This window comes from Trachurus japonicus, chromosome 9 (genome assembly GCF_045865225.1).
Source record: "Trachurus japonicus isolate A0001 chromosome 9, Traja_1.0".
NCBI lineage: Eukaryota > Metazoa > Chordata > Actinopteri > Carangiformes > Carangidae > Trachurus > Trachurus japonicus.
The window spans coordinates 32,333,293-32,354,734 of record NC_140915.1 but is presented as its reverse complement, the minus strand read 5'-3'; the positions used below and the strand labels follow the sequence as shown (position 1 = coordinate 32,354,734).

Here is a 21,442-nt window from a genome sequence, read left to right as displayed (position 1 = left end):
AACAAGAATTGTTTGTATGCTCCTCTTTCTCTAAAACGAGCACACTGGAGCTGTAGCTGAGGAACAGTTTACTCACGACTAATTACCTGCTGTATGCACAGTTCAGGTTTTTGTCAGTTTTCTTTAATTAGCAGGTAGCTTGTTAGCTTGACTGCTTGTGTTTGTATTTCTCACAATTAAAACTGAGACTGAAAGACACGACTGGAGACAAACAGAATGTGACAGTCACAGCCAGTAGATTACAGCAGTGTCTGTCTTGAATCTGATTGACGTAACCCTCAAAACTGAGTTTAGGTTTATCCCATCAATTTTTAATCCTAAACTTTAACCCTATCTCTGCGTACACAACCCTGTAATCCCCAAATTAACCCCTGCCCCAAACTTTCACTCATCCTTTTCATGTAACTCTCAGTTTAAGCTGTGATCTGCTTATTTATGAATTCAATCACTTAATTAGACTGCCCGTATAAGCTGTGAGTAAATTTCTGGAGTACATGCTTTTTAACATATTCATATAGATTTAAGATGTTTCACAGAGGAGAACCCCAACTCCAGAGACTGTGTGTATAAAATCCTCCTACCACACAAAATATTGCTCCCTTTTCTGAAGCAATCATCTGCATAGTCAATGAGCATTCAATCTGAACCAAGGTGATTACATTATTCCCTTATCCATTAAATACATGCCTGTCAGTCTAGTGTTTCATATCTTTTTTGAACTTACTAAATTATCCGTGATTTGCAACATTAGTCCGGTATCTCATCTGGACAAAGCAGGGCTGATAAACTCCAGACATCCATTAGAGAATGAAATGGCTTTGGCCTTGGTGCACTGAATTCCTTTAAGTCTTTCTCTTAGTGTAAGTGACTATGCTGATCTTGACAAGACCTTTTTCTTTTGCTGAGTCTGAAAAATATCTGTAAACTGTGTATGGATAGTGATCTGTCTTTCTTTTGAAATATCTTTGTTATTTCTCTAAAGCATGCTTGTAGTTTGATGGATGGTTTACCTATCCCGGCCTTACAGCATGCCGGGATAGAATGCATCCCTCTGTGACCCAAAAGGTAATTACGTAACAGGTTAAGAGAATGTATTTTTATCAAACCTACTAGAGGTGTTTTTTTAGCCACTTGGGTTTAGTAGTGAAACAAGTAGATACAAGCTCTGAACACAACATTGATACAACCTTGACTTGTTAGCAAACGGTTGCTGATTTACACATCAAGCAGACACAGAGCAACATTAGCAATTATTTGGAGTTGTTTTCCTGCCCACCTGGCAAATGTAAGTGTAACACTCACTGTGCTAACAGCTCCTGTGGCAAATATCTGACCTCTGCTTTTTTTTTTTTTTTCCTTTTTTTTCACAGCTGCCTGTTGTGATGGCAAATTATGTGACGGGAGCTGTGAGAGTGTACCTATAACTTCACAAGGCACAAAACAGCTAACTGAAAGATGCTGAAAACAGAGAGCATTAATTATTATATTATAATCTGTGGGTTCACAGTGAATATAACAAATATTTATTATATCAGTTTTAAGGCAAGGTAAGTTTTAAGTTTTATTTTAACTGCCCAGAGGTAGCTCATTGCTGTCTGTTGAGTTGACAGTCAGGAGTTTGTTCAGCCTGACTAGCTGTGACATTTTATGAGTGTCACCTGTGGACAGCACCAGAATATTATGGTAATGTCTACAGTGCAGTCTTGGTTGCTCTGGATTTTTTTTTTTTTGGAAGCTCAAAAATACTTTCGTATAGACAGTCCAAGGCCATAATAAGAAACTTATATTTTCTGGTCTATGAGACCAGAGTTAAAATTAGAATGTTGTAGCTGTCATACATACATAAATAAAAAAAATCCATGTTTAGTTAGTCCAACATCTGAATTTGATTTCTTCCCTGTCTGAATGCAAAAAGCCCATGCTGTAGATGTGTTTTTCCTGTTATAATGATTAGTGGGATTGCACTAAGGCAGGCTATATTTAGTCACCAGTGCGACGGAAGTTATAGACTAAAAAAATGTTTGTTACATGAATTACCTGTGGCGTTTAAATAAAAATGAAAGACCATTAGACTACTGAATGAGACCATCAGGGTTCCAACCTCGGAAGCAGCACTTTTTTTTTTCCTGGACTGAGGTATATAATGGTTGTTTTGACAAGCGGCATGTACTGTATGTGTGTGTGTGTGCACTCAGGAATGTGTGTGGGAGTGCACAACGACAGAGAAAAACAGTTGGTTAGCAAGACTGAACGAAATACTGTAGCACACACGTCTTTTTACTGTATGCCTCTCATTCAATATGGATTAATCTATAAATCTATATTTCTTGCCTTCTATATTCAGGTTACTTATATCAACATACATCAGAAAGGACTATATAGTGACTCATAAATTGTCCATCCAGGAAATAACAGTAAATCTCAGCATGCGCTGCCAACATTGATGAGCAGAAAATAGGATGAGCAGCATTAGGAGGAGATAAATCCCCACATCTGAAGGATTATGGTTATTTTGACAAATGCGAAACGCTTTTCAAATAGAAATGTAATTACATGGTGAATATTAAAGTCAGCAAAAGATGATCTTTCTGGAATTCTAGCACATGCAATATTACAATGTAAAACTTTCCTATGCCTTTCAAAATGAATGTCAGTTTTTTTCTCTCCTGATTACTTCTTAATCCTCACTGGGAGGGTGCTAATGGTCCACTGTCTACAATATTTGTTGTCTGATTTATTAAATATTGTGTTTCATTGTGCGAGAGAAAATCCATCCTCCAGCTTTTCGAGCACATTTATAACAATAACAATGAACATGTACAATACACAGTCTTAATGTGTATGGGCACCCACAGTATGTGTTGCTTAATTAACTTTACCGACCACTTATTATCAGCTTCATGTCTATGTCACTCACCCTGAAATCATTTTTCAATTTATCCATGCTAAGCAACAATCAGGGAAGGGGGTCTTGTGGCCATTAGCATGCCATTCAGCATCCATGGGTGTGTAGCCTAATAGACAGCGATGATAATAGAGGCTTGTCTGTGCTCTCCCGCCGCAGCGTTGACCACTGAGTGAATTATCCAGCTGACAGAGAGCAGCAGCACGGCTCGGGCCGAGGATGTTGTTAATATGCCAATGAGAGCTCATGCCTCCCGTGCCAGTCTAAGGCATGCTGGCATGGTGCAGCTGCCTATCACCTAATTGGGAATCATTTAGCTGCAGCTTGACCTACATTCAGAGCAGTGCAAAAGGGGGGCCACCTATGTGAATGTTTTTATTAGCAATCCAAAGCTAATAGCTTGGGAATTAGAATTAATTGCTGTGTGCTGTGTCACAGGAGTTTATATCATTGTCCTCCTCTCTGTATCTGCAGTAGTAGTGCTTTAGAGTGGGTTAGTGGAGTGCTTTATTGAACAACTGCCTTTTTGTTATAAAATGCTGCATTTGCACGAAAAGTGGTTTTGTAACAGTGAACATTTCTGATATTAAAGCATCACATAGAACCAAGCGTTCACTCTCAAACTCAAAACTTTTTTTTTTAATTGAATGGATGACATTATAAATAGTGACCTACAGCCAGCAGCCAGTTAGCTTGTAACTTAACACTGGAAACAGCTAGCCTGACTCTGTCTAACAAGGGAGCAAAATCTGCCACCTCTAAAACACTTTTCATTCACACAATAAATTTTGTTTGTTGATAGAAGATAGTTAAAAAAAGGAAACAAAACAGTCTATTTACTGTTGTTTTTTTTCTGTGACTATCTGAGCAGTTGCCAGGATTTGTGAATTCTGTGAAATATTGGTATCACATAATGACAGACACAGTTTACACCACACACTGTGGTCTTGAAATCTTCACTAGAACTGGTAGAGAATAATTGGTCGTATACCCTGAGGTGAGGATTTCAGTGATGATGTTTTGCAGGAGGGAGACTGGAAAGTGAAAAGTATGAAAACCACAAGATCACTGCGATCTCCGTCTCTGCACCAGGCCCACTCTAATCTGGTTTCCACTGCTCGTATTTTATGCAGTTTCCCCCTGTGTTTTATGTTTTTGTCATTTATACTTTTTATTTTCCTTTTCGTCTTTTTTTTTTTTTTATCACAGTGATAGCCACTTCAATTTCTGTGTTATCAACACACAAACAACTAAACTGAAATGAAATAAAATAACTCAAGAGAAATAATAAAAATCAAGCCACTTGAAGCCCAAACTGTTTCCGGACCAAGTGAGAAAAATCATCTCTTAACACATTATACTCCATATGTTTTTAGTGATAAACACTGTGTCATTTCAGCTTAGAGGAAGATGCAGAGGGAAAAAAGAACCTCATGAATCTGAAATAGGACGTATTAACCAGAATATGGATGTATTGCACAACATTAACATACAACAGAGAATAACCGATGAAATAGTGGTGTAGTATCCACCAGTAAATGTCTGTGATTTCATCCCTTTGATTTCACCTCAGGGTAAATAGTTTGGGCAATAATTTAAACAGTTAATATATAAAGTGAAGACAAGATCGGGTTGATGCCAGATGCTTGTTTTATTACCTTGGCCAGTGGCCAGAGACTCACTGAATAACGACTTACACTTGTCAAGAGGAAACAAGACTATTCTTAGATAGCTATTGTAATCAAGACATTTGAATTCATTTTACATTTATCTGGGTATGTAGTGCACAACTAGATTGGAAAGGACTTCCTGAGCCATTACACTTGAGGAAAGATGGTGATCATGCCTCGGGCAAAATCCAACTGTATGCAGCGTTCAGCCTTAAGCAGCTCTGTTGGCGGCCATCCAAGCTATGCTAGCCAATGACTCACCTCTCTAAGAGCTCCAATCATAACAGCCAGCGTTTCCCCAATATTCCTGATTAAACCTGAATGCTCTCTCTTTCTGGGTGGCCAAAAAGGCTTTTATTCTCTTCTTCTATGCTAAGACATGAAACGGATCCTGTTTAACTTTACTGCTTCACAATTGCTGATTTTTTCCCCTTCTATTTTACATGCTCAGCGTGAGTAAGTGCCATTTAAAAATGCTTACATGCTTAAATGGCAGCACAGTTATTTATTGACCTGTGATGTGACTGTAAAAAGGTAAAACAACATCTAACATTAAGTTAATGTATCTTGTTTTGACACTTCCTGTTTTAATAAACGTGCGGATGCTCTTATCCTGCTGAGAGGGAGTGAGAAACACTGGCTGACATCTTGCACAAAACATTGGAGGAGTTTAATCATTGGGCTAATTAAAAGACATTAGGATGTTGTAGGAATTTCAAATGTGACCTTTACAGGACAGCTGTTTTTATAATGACTACACTAGATGAGACTGTTAATATATGACTGAATTCTAGATGTAATTATATCACCTTATACAAGACAATCATTGATACTGGACAGCCATACCTTTAGTCACCCCCACTCCTCAGTCATGAAAGCTGTGGCAAAGTAGTGGTGGAAGCCCCGACTGTAGTACATGCTAATTAACAAAGAGTTGCACCAAGGTGGAGAAATAGGAAATATATTTTATATTCTGCCAAACATTTTCACTGTGAGCAGATTTCCTTGCTTATGTCAGCATTTAGCTCAAAGCTCAGTTCTACAGTCACACAGACTCTAAGATTGGGTCCAAATGTCAACCAGTCCTTGGGTGAGATATTGAGCCCCATATTGCCCCAGTGTATTATGAGTGTGTGTAAGTACAGTATAGAATAAGTGCTATATGAATGGGTGGGTGAATGGGTGAATGGGGTTTGCAATGTAAAGCACTTTGAGTGCTCTATAAGACTGGGAAAGTGCTATAAATGCAGTCCATTTAGCATTTACCAGTCCTTTCCTTAAGTGTGACCATCACCTGCTGTTTCACATCCCACTTTGCTCACTGCTTTACTGAAGCCCATTCTCAACAAGTGCTCAACAGTTACACATTCACCGATCTTTTTGTCTCTGTTTAACTCCATGGTGTCTGTGGAGCAACCACACCATGAATTCATACAATGAATTGTATAGTATTTGTGAAGTGTGGCTTTAGAGGGCTGATCTGGAGCAAGTCATCTGGGCTCAAGTGTTTCTGTTTCAGTTCTACTTTACAACATTTTGAGAGCTACAGATACAGCACTCTGTAGCTGTCAGTGAAAAAAAATACCAGTGAGGCCCTTGCAAAAATTAAAGACCCTGTGAAATAGAAATTATAGTTTATTTCATGGTAAGCGGCTCTATGTGAATAAAAAATGTGAGTGTAACTTAGTGAACTGCAGGCTGAGAGTGCATTTTATGCATAGTGCGAAATACGGGGGGGTCGGACCCCCCCGATTAACCCCTTGAGACCCCCTGAAAGACTCAAAAGCAAAATCTAAGGGGGGTCTCAATCTTGTCAAAAAAATAAATAATATAATATAATACAATAATTTTATTGTGGTCGACTTTGTAGCGTTTCAGGCAACCCACTCATGTTTTTCCGACCTGTTTTACCGGTGAAAGTCACTATAACGGCCACTCGTAACTTCCGACCGGTGAACTCGTACCAGATCGAACTGGTACCACTTCACGGTCGGAAAAATACGAGTTTCCTTGAACGCACCATAACAGTCCTCGTCCCTACGTCGCCACATTCAAGGCGTTCCTTGGCTGCACACACAGCCCTGCATGCCGTTCTCTATCCTCATTGGATAAAAACTGTAGGATACGATAAATGTTTTCTCTTCGGCTCAGAGCAGAGCAGAGGGACTGACAGACCCGTGTTTCAGTCCAAACACTCTATGTAAGTGATTGCTGTCGGAAGATATAACTATTTAAGACTTATATTAACACAAATATATCACTTACTTCTGCTTTAAGGTAAGAGGCTAGCCTGCTTCAGCATACTATGGCCTGAACCCCCAGTGGTGTTGTTTAGCCAGGCGCCTGTTGTGAGCTATTTGTCTGTGCTTTTTCAATTTTTATGATGGCCCGTTATACGAATGTGATTTGGGGATGTGTTCAATGCTGTGTTTAAACATATTTGCTAGATGGATGGTTAGATAAGGTACATGATCGGTCATAGTTGCAGGCTGAGGATCTCGTCGTGCACATAATTGCACGTCAGTCTCCGATCTCCAGATTTATACAGTTGGTTGTTATTCGAGTGCACGAGTTTGGTGTCTTTCATTCATTTTAATTGTTGTATTTTATTTATTGTCTATTCGTTTCTGCATTGCCCTGATCGCGCGCCAGTCTCCTATACCTTTATTCATTGTTCAAGTGCGCCAGTGTGGTGCCAATTATTGTCTTTTATTTATTTGAATTATCGTCTATTTATCGTCAATTACTTTCTGCATTGTAATGCACAACTTTGCCTCTCCTTTTTTAGGCTAGTTTTCTTGGCTTATTGTAATGTTATAGTCCTACTTTATAAAAAGAAAAAAAAATAACGGTATTGCGCAACAATCGCGAGTTAGGGACCCCCCCGAATATTGATGGGTATTTCGCACACTGGTTTTATGTGAGCTACAGTAGGTGACAGTTAAGCAAAATGCAGGAAAAGGCTGCAACTGATTTAAGTGTTTGAGGAGGAGGCAATAAAAACAGAAAAGGGATAGGCTACAGTGTAGTTGTTTTTTCAACTGACTTCCCCACAGAACTCGCTGGGGGCAATGATATGTGTATATTTGTGTGTATCTTTATGGTAGCATACAAATCTGTGTCAAATGAACCAAAAACATTTGCATGCATGCTATTTTGGAAACGGGTTTTCAGCGCATTCCCTTCTTGGTTGGAGATGTCACAATGTTACAGCACTCAGTCCAAGCCAAGGCATTACAACACACATTGCATCACACTGTACCTCCTGGGCCAGAAGAGAAATGAGTTGAACACTGGCACCATTTGAAACCTCTGCCATGACACTGGTGAATGTTGTGGTTAATGTGTTTTGCATAAAGTATCTTTTCCCTCTCTCAGTCTAGAAAAGGCCTATTCCAGTAAAGTGCAAACAGAGGCAGAAACCTTGATGCTGATGTGTTTGATGTGACTGACTTTTGTCAGGTTCTTTGAGAAGGTTAAATCAATCTGCAGTGATGGTAAGCAGGATACAGTGTATGTTTGAAGCATTACAGATACAACCTGACACGAAAAACAAGCAATCATTCTCAAGGCTTTGCACTTACATTTTTAAAACAAAAACCATAACAGTTATGATAACTCATAACCATTCAAGAGGCCATAAGAGTTGTTCTATTTTGACTCTTTCTATGCCATCTAAACTATTCATACTGTTTATTGTGAGAAGACCTATACAATAATAGCACTACACCTCTCTACAGGTGCATTTATTTTTGTATAAAGATCTGCAGAGAACCACTAACTTTTATAACACCATCAGGCAAAAAAGGCTTTTATTTTTTCAGTAACTGTAGCTCAGGTTATTTTATGGCACCTTTGTACAGTATTACAGCTGGTACAAACTGGCCATGTGGTTGTTAGAGGAGGCAAGAGATGCTGAGGAGACAATGAACCGCTGCCATACAAAGAGGCAGGGAGAGCTATTGGTTCAACTAGTCAACCAACCAAATTTATATTGACTTCCCCATTTGCATGTTTGACTTCTCTATTGCAATAATTGGAGAAAACAAGTCCACAGCGTAGCCTTTCCCCTTGATACTTTGAACAGAGAACTCCCAGATCCAGACACCCCCGACCATCCTCCTATTTATCTCATTGTGCATTCTGAGCATTGTTGTTCATGAATTTTTTATTAGGTCGTCTGAAGTGTGTGTGCAAAGTTCAGCTGTTGAATTAGACAATAGTAACAATATACAGTAGAGTGTCTTCAACTAATGTTCTTGTTGAAGCTGGGAACAAACACATCTGGGTTGTTTCCGCAAAGAAAACATAACCTTTTGAAATGTGCGATTTTTAAATTTAAGGGTCTGAATGGTGACAGCGCTGTGAAACTTGACCTAAGCAGATGAAGGGAAAAACCCATCTGAAGGCCGTTTCTGCATCAAATCAGCTTTAAGCAAATCCTTTTGTGATCCAATAAAATAATCCACACAACATATTTTACAATAGATAAATACAACAGCACTGTACCTCTATGTGGAACTGAGTTTGAGCTTAGAGAAAGTCGACTGTTGCCAACTGCATGCGCGCTGCATGTGTCCTGTGTTGCAATCTGATGTATATGAATGTTTCTGTGCACTGCGTTACGTTGCTCTCTGCATTTCAAGATGCATGAGTGCATTCATATTTTGTGTGAAAGCATTAATAGACATTAGGATATTAATATCAATATCATGGGGGCAGTGATGCAGCTTTATCCCATTTAATTGACATAATTCAGACCACACTAGCACGTAAAACTAAGAGGGGTCTTCGAATCAGCAAAGTGCTTGTAATGTAATAAGCACTCTCTTCTAAATGGAGCCTTGACTCCATTTAAAAGAGGGCAGAAAATATGTGTGCACTCTTGCTTAAGGCTTTCATCTTGCATATAAATCACTCCAGCTGAAAGTGGGTGTTTGAGCACCACAGATTTCAGGTCTTAGGGCGCGCACTGTATCACCGGCCAAGGCTGCATTAATGACAGTGCTGTGCCACAACTGCATGAAGTAAATTAAGCCAATTCCAAATACTCTGAGAGCAGATGCAATGTTGAAATGGAGGGTTCTCTGGTAGACTCACAAGACTTACATCTGGCTCCCCCTTTCTCTCCTCTTCCCTTTTCTGCTCTCTGTCTCTGTCAAGGTACCACGGCAGCTGAGCGCTCTGACGTTGTACAGGTGTGAGCAGTCGGTTCTGGATTACTGTCATGCCCACCTGTCACTGCACCTCGACGTGGGCACGGAGCCCCAGGCTCAGGCGCTGGGGGGTCGGAGGCCAGCCGGGTACCAAGTGGCTGCCCTTTCCTCCAAGCCTGTGCTGCCTTGCCCTCAGACCCACTCCTTCCACCAGTGAGCTGTGCACACTGTGAGGCTCTGTGTCCAAAATACTGTATGTCCACTGCACAGAATCAGTGGACCACTCAAATGAAACGCAAGGCTGTGTGGGAGGGAGCTGGGACTGGTAAAGAAGCAAAGGAGACAATTAATCTACTGCAGAGCACCCTGGAACCAGGGTAATGAAAATGAAAATATTTCTCAGTGGAAATAAAGGGGTGCAGCAGTATTGATTAGTGAGCTTCTGACCCACCTGACCCTCAATGTCCTCAATTAGGAAGGAGGCTGAACAGCAGCATGACTTTCCACGTTCTGCTCTGCCTTTTGAGAAGCATTATGGATAATAATTTAATGATTTATTAATCTTATTAAACATTTTTCCTCAACTTCCCCTAATCTGTGCACCCCCCAGCTGTGTCAGGTAAAGTAATCAAATGCAAAAATGCTATAAACAGAGCAGGGAAAACAGCATGATAAGCAAATGAGGAGCAGAACAAATGGAAGATCAGCCGAGCTAAAACGTTTTCTGCTGCTTTTTCTGCTCACTCTGTCAGTCAGAAGTCTCTCCCTAACTCAAGTCCCTGTAGCATTTTTCATGTCGAGCCACTCAAATAAAATTACCCAAGACGAGAGACACGAGACAGAAAATAACGGACAGTAATTGTCAAATAAAATGTACAGCCTACACATCTTGCCGGCAGTATGTATAATTTACATGGTGACTTTTAATTTCTTTAATGATTTGTGATGTGGATCACGTTATAATTAATTTAATCAAGCTGAGAAATGAAAAGATGAAAAATGAACATAAAGTACAGATCATGCACTGGAACCTTTTGGATATTTACTTTTCATCAGCCATCTACATCACCCTTGTAGTTAATGGTTTTTGTTTTTCAAATGTGTTCTGCGACCAATTATCTGAATGTACACTCATATATTTACATGTGTGTGCTTTTTACAAGATGTTATATTATAGTATATGGTAAATAAACTGTGGTAAATGACCGATAACAGTATCATTCATCAAGATCAGAGGTATCAACCCAAACAACTGTCTGCTGTATTTAGACAGCTGTGTAGGTGGCTGAAGAGACTTAAGAGCACAGCGCTGGAGGCAAGACTGTATAATAATGATATGCGTCAGATCTTTTGCCCTATATTGATCAGCACCCTCATGGTAAATTTCACTTGCTTTCTCTCTTCCTGTGACTGTGTGTGACTGTTATCTGACATAATTATTCTCTGCTCATGGCCTTCATTCCAGGAAATCAAAATTGTGCCCAAAACAGTACAGGACCTGATTATTGATTAACAGGAGTTCTGTGCCATTAACACACAAATACAGTGAATGGAAATTATGAAAGTAAATGAGACATAATTGGAACTGTCAGCTGACCAACTCACTGTTGGTTAAACAAGTCCCCTGAATAGCAATTGTCCAGTCAATGTCTGACAGCTATAAACCGACATCAGGCTTCTCAAGCCACATATTGAAACATGTGCAAGGAGCTGTGACAGTTATTCTTGATGTAGCGGTAGGAGGCCAATGTCCTTGATTTAGCCTGTCTAAAATCATAAAACAAGAACAAAACTGTGAAAGATTAATGAAACAATGTTTGTCTGAGTAATCTGCAAATGTTAGCATGCCAGGCTAACTAGCTGAATGTACATCAGTAACTCATGCATCTCTTTTGCTACATTTTGGCCTCCCATCTACGCTACAGCTTTGAAAGTGGAACATTTTGCAAAACACTGCTGACCCTGTTTCAAAACTTAAGGGAGAGCAATGTCGTCTGGTTCTCAAATGTCATTGGTGAAAACATCACACAAATAAAAGTTCTACTGATGTTGTTGTCTTTGCTAGCTGCTGTTGTCCAGTTAAATTCTGCATTGTTGCCACTGCAGCTCTTTGCTGTTCTTCACTCACGGTATTTTCTGCAACAAATCAACTGCAGAAAGACAAGCTGCTTCCTGCACCTGCCTAGTACATGATTGCTCACTAATGCATTGTAGGTGTGTGGGTGCCAGTTGTTTTTCCTGTAGATTGTTACTTTAAAAAAAAGAAGCATGTAGCTAACTCCCAAAGCCAAGGAACATTTCATTACTTAACCACATTTTATAGGTTACATTACATTAGACAAAAAATCCCTCCCTCATAATCAGTGCAATCATTGTGAGATATTTCCCTACTGCACCGTTCACAGCTAAATCCATACATCAGTGTAGGATAATGTTAGCAGCTCTGCCCTGCCCCTCTTTTGGTTTTGGGGACATTTTTTACAGTCCAGCAACCCCATCAAGCTTCTAACAGAGGGAGCACTACAGTATGTTCAACAATAAAGCATGAGTTTAACTTGTTGTGTTGCTTCCCCAGGTGTTTAACACAGAAAACTAACAGCTACAAGAACAGTCTCTTTATCTCTACGTCTGCAATGATGGTGACGATAATTAAGTTTTGCATGGGACCTGTAGATTAAGCCTTAGTTATTTCTGGCCTATATAGACATCAAATCCACTTTGAGATGTTTCTCATTTTTAAAAGAGTTCTCTTGATACAAGAGTCAGTGGAGACAGTGCTTTCTATCAGTCATGGGGATCATTTTGTTAGTTCGGTTATTCAGCCAGCTGCAGGTGAGACCATTGAACTTCAAGGAGTTGGCCCTAAGAGCCAGAAAAGATTGACAGGCAAAGCTACTGAAGGATGCAGGGTATAGCAAGTGGTCAATTGTATGTTACTGAATGGAATTACCAAATTATCTCTACTATTGCAATTATTGCCAGATTATTATATAATGAGTTGAACAACCAAATGTTTTGAAATATGTCACATCATTGCCTTCAAGAATTATATATTTATTACAAATTTGGTTGTTTTTTTTATCCATATGTCATTCTGTATTTCCTTGGGAGGAGAGACATTGACAGATGTACAGTATTCTGTCATACAGTATTTCACAGTCAAAACCGTGTCCATCATAGTAAGCTGTGTAAAATCAGTAATCTGGCATGATAATCAAAAGTGAATTATGCATTGATTGGGTGCAAGGGCATAGTTGTATGTCAGATTTTCAATGAATCCTCAACAGACATTTTGGAAATGCTCAGCCTGGTGTGCCTGTGTAAAGGGGGAAAAATAGGCAGTGCAGAAGATATATCTGCTTATGACAACGTGCTCTGACACATGACAGATTCACGCTGCTGGAGGATTTACTGCACTGTCGCCACACACAGGAAGCAGTTTAACGACGCTGATAGATTGCATATACAGCACTCACCTCAAGTGTTCAGAAAAGCACTGGGTGAAAGAATCAGGACAGAGAGGAGCAGCAGATGCAACAGAGAAGCATTCTGACTTATCGGTTCACATATATTTACACTGATGGCTTATGATACTTCAATCAATAACCACTTCTGGAGCAGTTCTGTCTCTGTGTAACCCACAAACAAGGAAATAATTATCACCCAAAGCACGTCTTAAATCTCAACTTCGTGACTCGTGGAAACAAGAGAAGTAGCTACAAGATATTTTCAAACCATGAGGGGTTGATTCATGATTTCACAGGTCATTAAATGCTTTTGGGATGTGGATAAAGTTTTGAAGCCTTGAAATGACTCCCACTGACTTTAATCAAGTATCAAGTGTGTTAGCCTGAAAAGCATAGGGCCAAGCAGGCATTTCCATCATGTAGAGAAAATGTTTTTTTTTTTAAAGGGACAACAAGGAGTTTCTATTTGGTTCTAAAAAAGTCTCACGTTAATGTGGATGAATCTACGCTACTCACACTTGTTAATGGGCCCATTTTCGATAAATATATCGTTATTTTGTTATTATTAGTGGTGGTGGAAATGCTGGTCGAGCCGACCAGCGTTTCTTTACTTTCAGTTTTGTAGCGAGTCATGAGAATAACGCCGCTGAATCGCCGTTTATGGTCGGAACTACGACGGTATGTGATCGTCTTCGAACCTCTGACTTTAATTCTTGATGAATGAAAACATGAGTCTGTCTTACGCCGGTCAAAGAATTTCACGGTGCGCGGAGGCTCATAAATGTAGTGTGAAAACGCTTCGCTTTTCCAAAACTCCTCGTTGTCCCTTTAAAAGACCAAGAACCATGTGCACAGTGCAAGAACAACAAGAGTTATGCATCCAATTCAATCACAGCCTTAATTCTTAGAAATGAAAAGTGTCAAGGTAATGGCAGGAGACTTCTTTTTTTTTTTTTTTGGTTTATCATTCCCTTGACATTTTATCTATTTGGACAACATATTGGTCCCTCTGACAATATGTTGGCACTTTCTTGGAAAGCAGACACAAGCTATTTTCTCTCTCCTCTGGGCTGTCAAAATAAGCCAGACAATGTAACACTTTATATCACATGGACTTAAAATCCTCTCATCCCTCATTCTGTTCCATTGATTTCATCCAGTGATCTTATGTCTGTGGGATTCATCAAGGGAGCTCACATTTACAAGACTCGTCATAAAGACACAGTGAAGTAAAGGGAAGAGGTAGTGAGAGATATGATAACTTCTTCATTTTATCTACTTAGTGCAGGTCTTTCCAAACCGCTGTGTGATACAAATAACCCTGCACTTGTTTACCCAAATTAACTGAAATCCAATAAAAACCGGGCCAGATGTTTTTTGCTCAGGGCGCTCTCTAACCCATATTCCCCTCATGGATGCAGAGCGGTTTTGCGTAGCACAAAACGAGTGGTAATATTTACCTTTTAAAACTCCAACAGATGTACGGTTGGTTTCAAACTTGCAGGGCAAAAGGTTTCCACTTTCATGTTCGGCTGCACCTCAGGCTGCAGTGTATTTATCTGGAAACAAGCGGCTTTGTCTTACCCACAGGTTTATGGTGGAGTTCAAGTATTTTGTTTAAGGTCGAACTACAGTTTCTGTCTGTCTTCGTCTGCCTGCACGTTGCCCTGTCATTTTAGTGTTGTGTTGCAACTGCTGGCGGGCAGGGCAGCTGTGAAAGCTTTTGATTTCCCTGGGGAGTTACACTGCTGCTATGCCCACACTTTGAGATTACCTTTCCCATCTCACAGGCCCACTATGACACTGGTGCTGCTAGTTTATTTTTAAACTGTCTCCAAAATCACAGGGCAATCGACTACTTTCCTGATATATTTCAGGGTCAAAGGTGTATCCACTTTTTAATACTCCCAATAACTCTGTTTGTCTCATTTTAAGTTTCTTTACTCTGTGATTCTTTTGAAGTGAAACGTTCAGTGAATCACTGTTTTGTATTCAACAACACCAGCCTCCATTTTATAAATTTTATCTTAGAGTTGGCCATTACTTTGATGGGAAGGGACACCTATCCCTGAATAACCCACTAATCTTCTCTGCAGAATCATTTTTTTAGGACTGCACAAAAACACTGAACCTTATGCTTCACTTAAACCTTAATACACAGAAAGGCTGTTCTTTACGGCAAAGTGCACTTTTATGAACCATGGCACACCCAAAAAGACCTAAATATCATTTTAGCACCAGAAAACCATAATCCCCCGCCCCCACAAAATAGTCTGACCCCTCTTCTTGTCTGGCCCCCTCCCAACCCTGATGAATTTTGTACAGTCCCTTACACATTGTCATCTGGTTATTCAGAAACAAAATCCTTCTAACATATACATATTCATCAGTCCAAATAACAATAATGAGGATGTCAGTATTATTGGATGAAGATTTAAAACCCAAATTCATCATGCAACATTGGCTTTCCCTTGATTCCTTCAACAAAACACAGTAGGGGAAAAGACATGTTGGTGCACCAGAAACAGGGTTAATACAGGATAATATTTAGTAGTAGCAGGGAAAGGGAATGTATGGATTCCTTGGAAAAAAAAGGCCATAAACAATGACATTACATGTAAAAATCTCAGGCTGCAGCCACAGCTGTTTCAACCACTGTGTCTGACTGAGACCTGAAAGCCGAGATCATGCATAGTCTATTGCTGCTATTTAAATAGTGGCAGAATCCATCTCCCTCAATGCCACATTCAGTGTTGAAATTACAAATCAATTATGGTAAACAGAGGCATAGTTAAGCCGGTATTGTGCGGGTGTTCTTTGTATTAAAGGCTGAATGCCACTCATTTAACCAGGCACACGCTCACTCCAGGATTATACTTGCAGTAGGTGCTATATAATGTGAAAATTCTCCATCCATCCACATCCCATAAATGTAGTTAATCTAGTGTCACATTTAGCTGTGCTGTATCTGGGTCGGCCTGCTTCAAGGATTTCTTTTCTGCTTCCTTACCAGTGGTCTCTGTAGCTACCAGCTCACAGATACTAGGAAAAATAATCATTGACTGACTCACCGGTTTAGGAAAGCCTTAGGAAATGAGGAACTATGTCCATGTTATTCATAGCCCCCACGAAATATTGAATGAATACTTCCAATTAGCTTTTTACTGTGCCTGGGTTTACAAGAGCTAGCATTATATGCTAACGGTGTGTTTTGTTTGGGTAGGGGTGAGAAATGATATGGGAAATGTAGCTGCTTTATGACTCTGTAGCCACAGATTGTGAAGCAACTTAAAAGCAAACGCACTTCCATTGTGGTGAGATGGATGTGTTTTGTCAAACGACTTGAAAGACAACCAGGCTGACACAAAAACAGGCTTTTAGTTTCATTCAATTCTACATGTTACATGCTAATCTAGTTTCTTCCTATCTGAAGATACTTCTCTACGTTGTCTTTCTTTCCCTTGGTAGCAAAAAGCAGAGGTATGATTTCATTATCCTGTTTAAGGGTGTAACAGGGTGTGTTCCTGCACCATTTACACACAAGGTATCATGGGGCTGGGGGGGGGGGGGGGGGCAAGGATGATAAATGGAAATATAAAGTGTTGAATTAGTGCTGTCTGTCTATTTACATAACTATGTTGTTTTTCAGATTAGACCTTGTTGCATAATAATTATACTGGTCACCATGCGCTGCTCAGTGCACAGATTGGTATTTGTACTGAGGAAAAAGGTTGCTAGGCAATCCATTGAGATCTAAGAAAAGGTCTGTATGAGATGTGGTGGAGACAGAGAGCTGGCGGTTGCTGGGTAAATTGCAAGAAGACAATCAAAGTCATATCACACTGAGATGGGAAGCAGAATGAGAGGATCAAGCTGCTGAACGAGGCTGTTTACCTCCTGTCCTCATCGCGCTGCAGCAAGTGGTTGATATCAACAGGCGACATGAACAATTAAGTACACTCCATCAATTAGTCAGTGATTGATTATGTTATTTACAAAAAAGGAGAGAAAAGCTTCACATTCATCAAACCTTATTCAGGGTATTACATGCTTACATCTGTGACTGACATAGTTAGAAAAGCTTACGATGGCTCTGAGCAAACAGCTTTGATTTTGAGTGGGACAAGTGAAGGAGGTGGCATAATTGGGTTCACACTCTGTGGAGACTGACTGACTCCCAACCCCCACCCCATCTGAAAAAAAGAAACATCCAGAATAAGTAATGGGCTGTTGATGAAACAGCACAAATGTCTTACACCTGACCGGGTTCACCCACTGACATGGCACGATGGGGCAGACTGAATTTAGCTGTCTTTCAACTTAATACACAGGTGTGGCTGTGTGCCCTGCAGAGTGTGGGGGGATTTATGGCTGGGAAGACTGTAGCTGTCATGTCCCTGCAGCAGCACCACCACCACTGCTCAGCATCTCTGCCAAGGCGCAGTTTACTCTGCCAGCACTGCCCTTGCATCCCAATGAGCTGCATGCAGGAAACGGCTAATGTTACAGCCTCTCATCATGCATCCTGGGATATGAGCTCAATTAACTCAACATAAGCACTGTCAATGGGGATCAAAACAGATACAGGCCCCATATTCAGCTGTGTCCATAATTACAGTTTATGTAACAAACTAAGCCACAGAAACCAGTATGGGATCAATGTGATTGATAGCTTTGATGCTGAATTTCTTTGTTTCACACCTCTCATTTTTGCCTGTAATCCATCTTTTAGAGTCTGTATGCTCTGGCTGGGGCATTCAGGGTGATCTCGGGAGCCAAGAATAAAACCAGAGGATGCTCCATCAATTTTAGCTTGCTACGCTGATTTACATCTCCTTGGCAGAAGGCAGTTCATTGTGGAAATCCAGCATTTTCCCCCTGTTTTTCTGCATGACTGCGAATCTATCATGGCAGATCTAATCAAGAACTTCAAGAACGGCTGTGGAAGTATGTCTACTGATCATATTTAATCAGTGGGCTTATGTATTTAATCAGAAATAAATTTGAATACTAGACATGATTAAGTAGTCCATAGTGGCGAGTGGGGGTCAGAGAACCTTGAGCACAAAAAAGGCTCTTTGTAACTGGCAGGGATTCGAGAAGGAGTTATCTCTTTGGGTTAGATACAAGCACCTGGCAGAGGGGAAATCCATTAGAGAGATTCAGGCAGGGTTCACAGCACTCATGTACCTGAGATCAGTATCACTTTAAGCTGGTCTATGTAATGCTCCTGTCCCTTTGAAACCAGATCCTTTTTTTAAGTTCTTTGGGTATTCATAACAGGTTGGTGACACGTTTCATTACTCATTCATTCAAAGATGAATAATGGATTTTACAACTATTGGATATTGCTCTTGTTGTAATATAATTTTAGTGCCACAGGTTAACATTATCTAGAAGGCATAACAACATTCAGAATAAAAGCGTTGCGAAATAATCAGGAATGTATTCAGCAACTAATATGTATTGTATTCACACTACTGCTCTTGTAATACAAAAGTGTTATACACAGTAATTGTTCTTTTATAAATGTGGCATCAGGCTGCAATTAGTGTCTTAAACATTGTACGTAGCCAGAATTCAAGTCTAAATCATTTTTTCCATTTCAGGATGTGAGGGTGTTTTGCACCTCATTCTCCTGTTCTTATTACATTTACTCGCTAAATTAATCTACTACTAATCTGCTGTTTCTCTATTATGTTGATGAGAGTCTCACAATTAATTTAGAATCATTTAAATATATAAAAAGGATTGTAAACCCGCAAATGTGGCTGGAAATGATTGTTTTAATTGCTGTTAAGTCTAGCCATTACAGCTATTGGTTCATATTTTCTCAGCAGCAACCCAGGAATACAAATGTCATGATGTACTGTGGAGTAGAAATTAGCCTTCCTTAAAGAGACTGTTTAATAGTTGTTTTTCTCATCTGTCTTTTGGAGTCTGTAGATGCTGGAGCATGATGTTTGTTTGTAAAGCCCGGGAGCTTCATATGTACTGCAATGAACTGATTTATTAAATTGTTTGCCTCACAGCAGCCACAGATATCCCCCATATAAGAGGGGGACAGGAGACTGTTGACTGGTGCATCGGTGCCATCACATGATACATTACATTGAGAGAAGCCAAGTTAGATCCCTCGAACATACACACTGTCTGACAGACAGTTGAATTCATGTACACACTGTTACATACAGGACTTAAGGAGTTTCCTGTCAGTTGAAAGGAGAATGAACGATAAAAACGTAAGTTGCAAGTGAGTGGTGATCCTTTATTCTTCACATCTTTGGTGTCAGATGTACTTATTGTAGGTTCTGATATATTGTTTTTCAGCTTTTTCTGCTCAGGATGTAATTGATGCTCTCCAGATGTCTGCTGAAACTAACATCGGTTTGCTTTCACACATGTGAACACCGTTAATGATGATGACTGACATTATTTCACTGCTGCACATAGAGTATATCACTCAACATCTTTAATACTGCTGTTAAATTATTATTTTGCTTCCACTCCAGCATTCAGATCTTGCACAGCATACTTATTTAGTAGTTTCAGATGATTCATGTGATGAGTCTTCATAATATGATGCACTGGTTAAAATTAGCCCCACATCCCATCAACATTATAATAATCTTTATTATGGTCCACTCTCATACACATACACACTTAACATACAAGACAAAACAAAGCAAACAAACAAACAAATAAAATAAAATACAGTAATTTGTCACCATTAGTTTAAAAGAAGCGGTGCAAACTATTGTGCCAGTGCTTACGAAGCCTGGATGTGAACCAATACCCCATCATGGGGCAGGTTAAGGCCTTAATAATGCAGTTAGATAAGTCCAAACGACACATAAAATTGAACATCAGCTTGCGCAAAAATGCCGGACATGTTGGTACATTAGAAGATACAAATAACTGGCTGGCACTGTGCCACCTAGGAACACGTAGCAACAACCTCATGGCATCATAAGCCACTTTTAGCCTCTGCATACTTTTCACTCTGTAAAAAGACCAGAGTTGAGCTGTATATAAGGGGGTGACATAGGCCCTGAACAGTGCACATTTAACATCAATAGAACATACAGAACATTTTCTGTGCATACAGTATATTTTACAGCACTGACGACGGATGTCACTGTCATCTCTGAGATCATCAGAAAAGACATGGCCAAGATATTTTAGTTCCTTCGTCATTTCTAAGGATCCATCAGAGAGATGAAAAGTAGGAAAGGCCGATTTCTTGTCCTCCCTAGATCTCACTACCATGGCCTTACTTTTTTTAGCGTTGTAATTAATGTCAAATTCTCTGCCATACTGTGTACATATTCTTAACATTTGCTGTAACCCAGCAGTATATGGACAGAGTACAAGGTCATCAGCATACAGTACATGAGATGGTTGACAACTTGGTTTCCCACAATACAACTTGTTTTACATTCATTCAACTGTCTTGACAAATCATCAATATACAGTATATTAAAAAGAAAAGGAGATAAAATGCCTCCTTGCCGGACCCCATTACACACATGAAAAGGATACAGATATAACATTATCCCACTTGACCTGAAATGTTTGCTGAGCATACCAGTATATGAGAACTCTAACAATATATTTAGGAACATCTCTCTCAAGCAATTTAACAAATTATTTGGCATGATTGATCCTATCAAAAGCCTTAGAGGTGTCAATAAAAGGAAGTTTTGGTTTTGATACTTAGCAACTATCTCCTTTAGTGCAAAGATGCATAGGTCAGTACTATGTTTTCTCTTGAACCCAAATTGATTGTCAGTATAGTACATTTCTATCCTATTTAAAATGATCCTTTCCAGCACCTTAGACAGGATACTGGCAAGGGCAATAGGCCTGTAATTGTCCACGCTGTTTAGCCTTCCAGCCTTCTCAACAACACTTCACAGAAATTACATTTTCTGTTGTAACCTGAGAATACTTTCACTTCACATTTTGCTAATAATATACTGTATCCAGTTAGAGTTTTCACAGTTTTATAGTGCACTATAGCTACTGTTAATGTTGAATAAAGGTTGTACAATGTGCTGACTGAACACTGTAACATTGGGCAAATGAATTGGTCATCTCTAGTAGCTACAGTACACACACTGTGTGATTAATTTGAGAGGAAGAAGAATGATGTGAAATAAATAGTTATTCCTTGAAAGAGTTTAACTGTTGTGGAGCCATATGTTGGTCTTCTTTAGAGAAAAAGAATAGGAGGAAAACATC

General features: G+C 39.7%; 1 protein-coding gene across 2 annotated transcripts in view; it reads left to right on the top strand.

The window, feature by feature from the left end:
- LOC146981874 (leucine-rich repeat transmembrane neuronal protein 4) overlaps positions 1-11,637 on the top strand; it is a 47,300-nt gene extending 35,663 nt beyond the window's left edge. The window contains exon 3 of one of the 2 annotated variants that reach the window (XM_085787446.1): positions 9,739-11,637. Coding sequence is in view for 1 of the 2 variants with exons in the window: in XM_085787445.1 (XP_085643571.1) it covers positions 9,739-9,948 (210 nt within the window). In the remaining variant the exon portion in view is untranslated. The remainder of the gene's footprint in view (positions 1-9,738) is intronic. The other variant, XM_085787445.1, reaches the window with a different exon arrangement.
- The last annotated feature ends 9,805 nt before the right edge of the window (positions 11,638-21,442 follow it).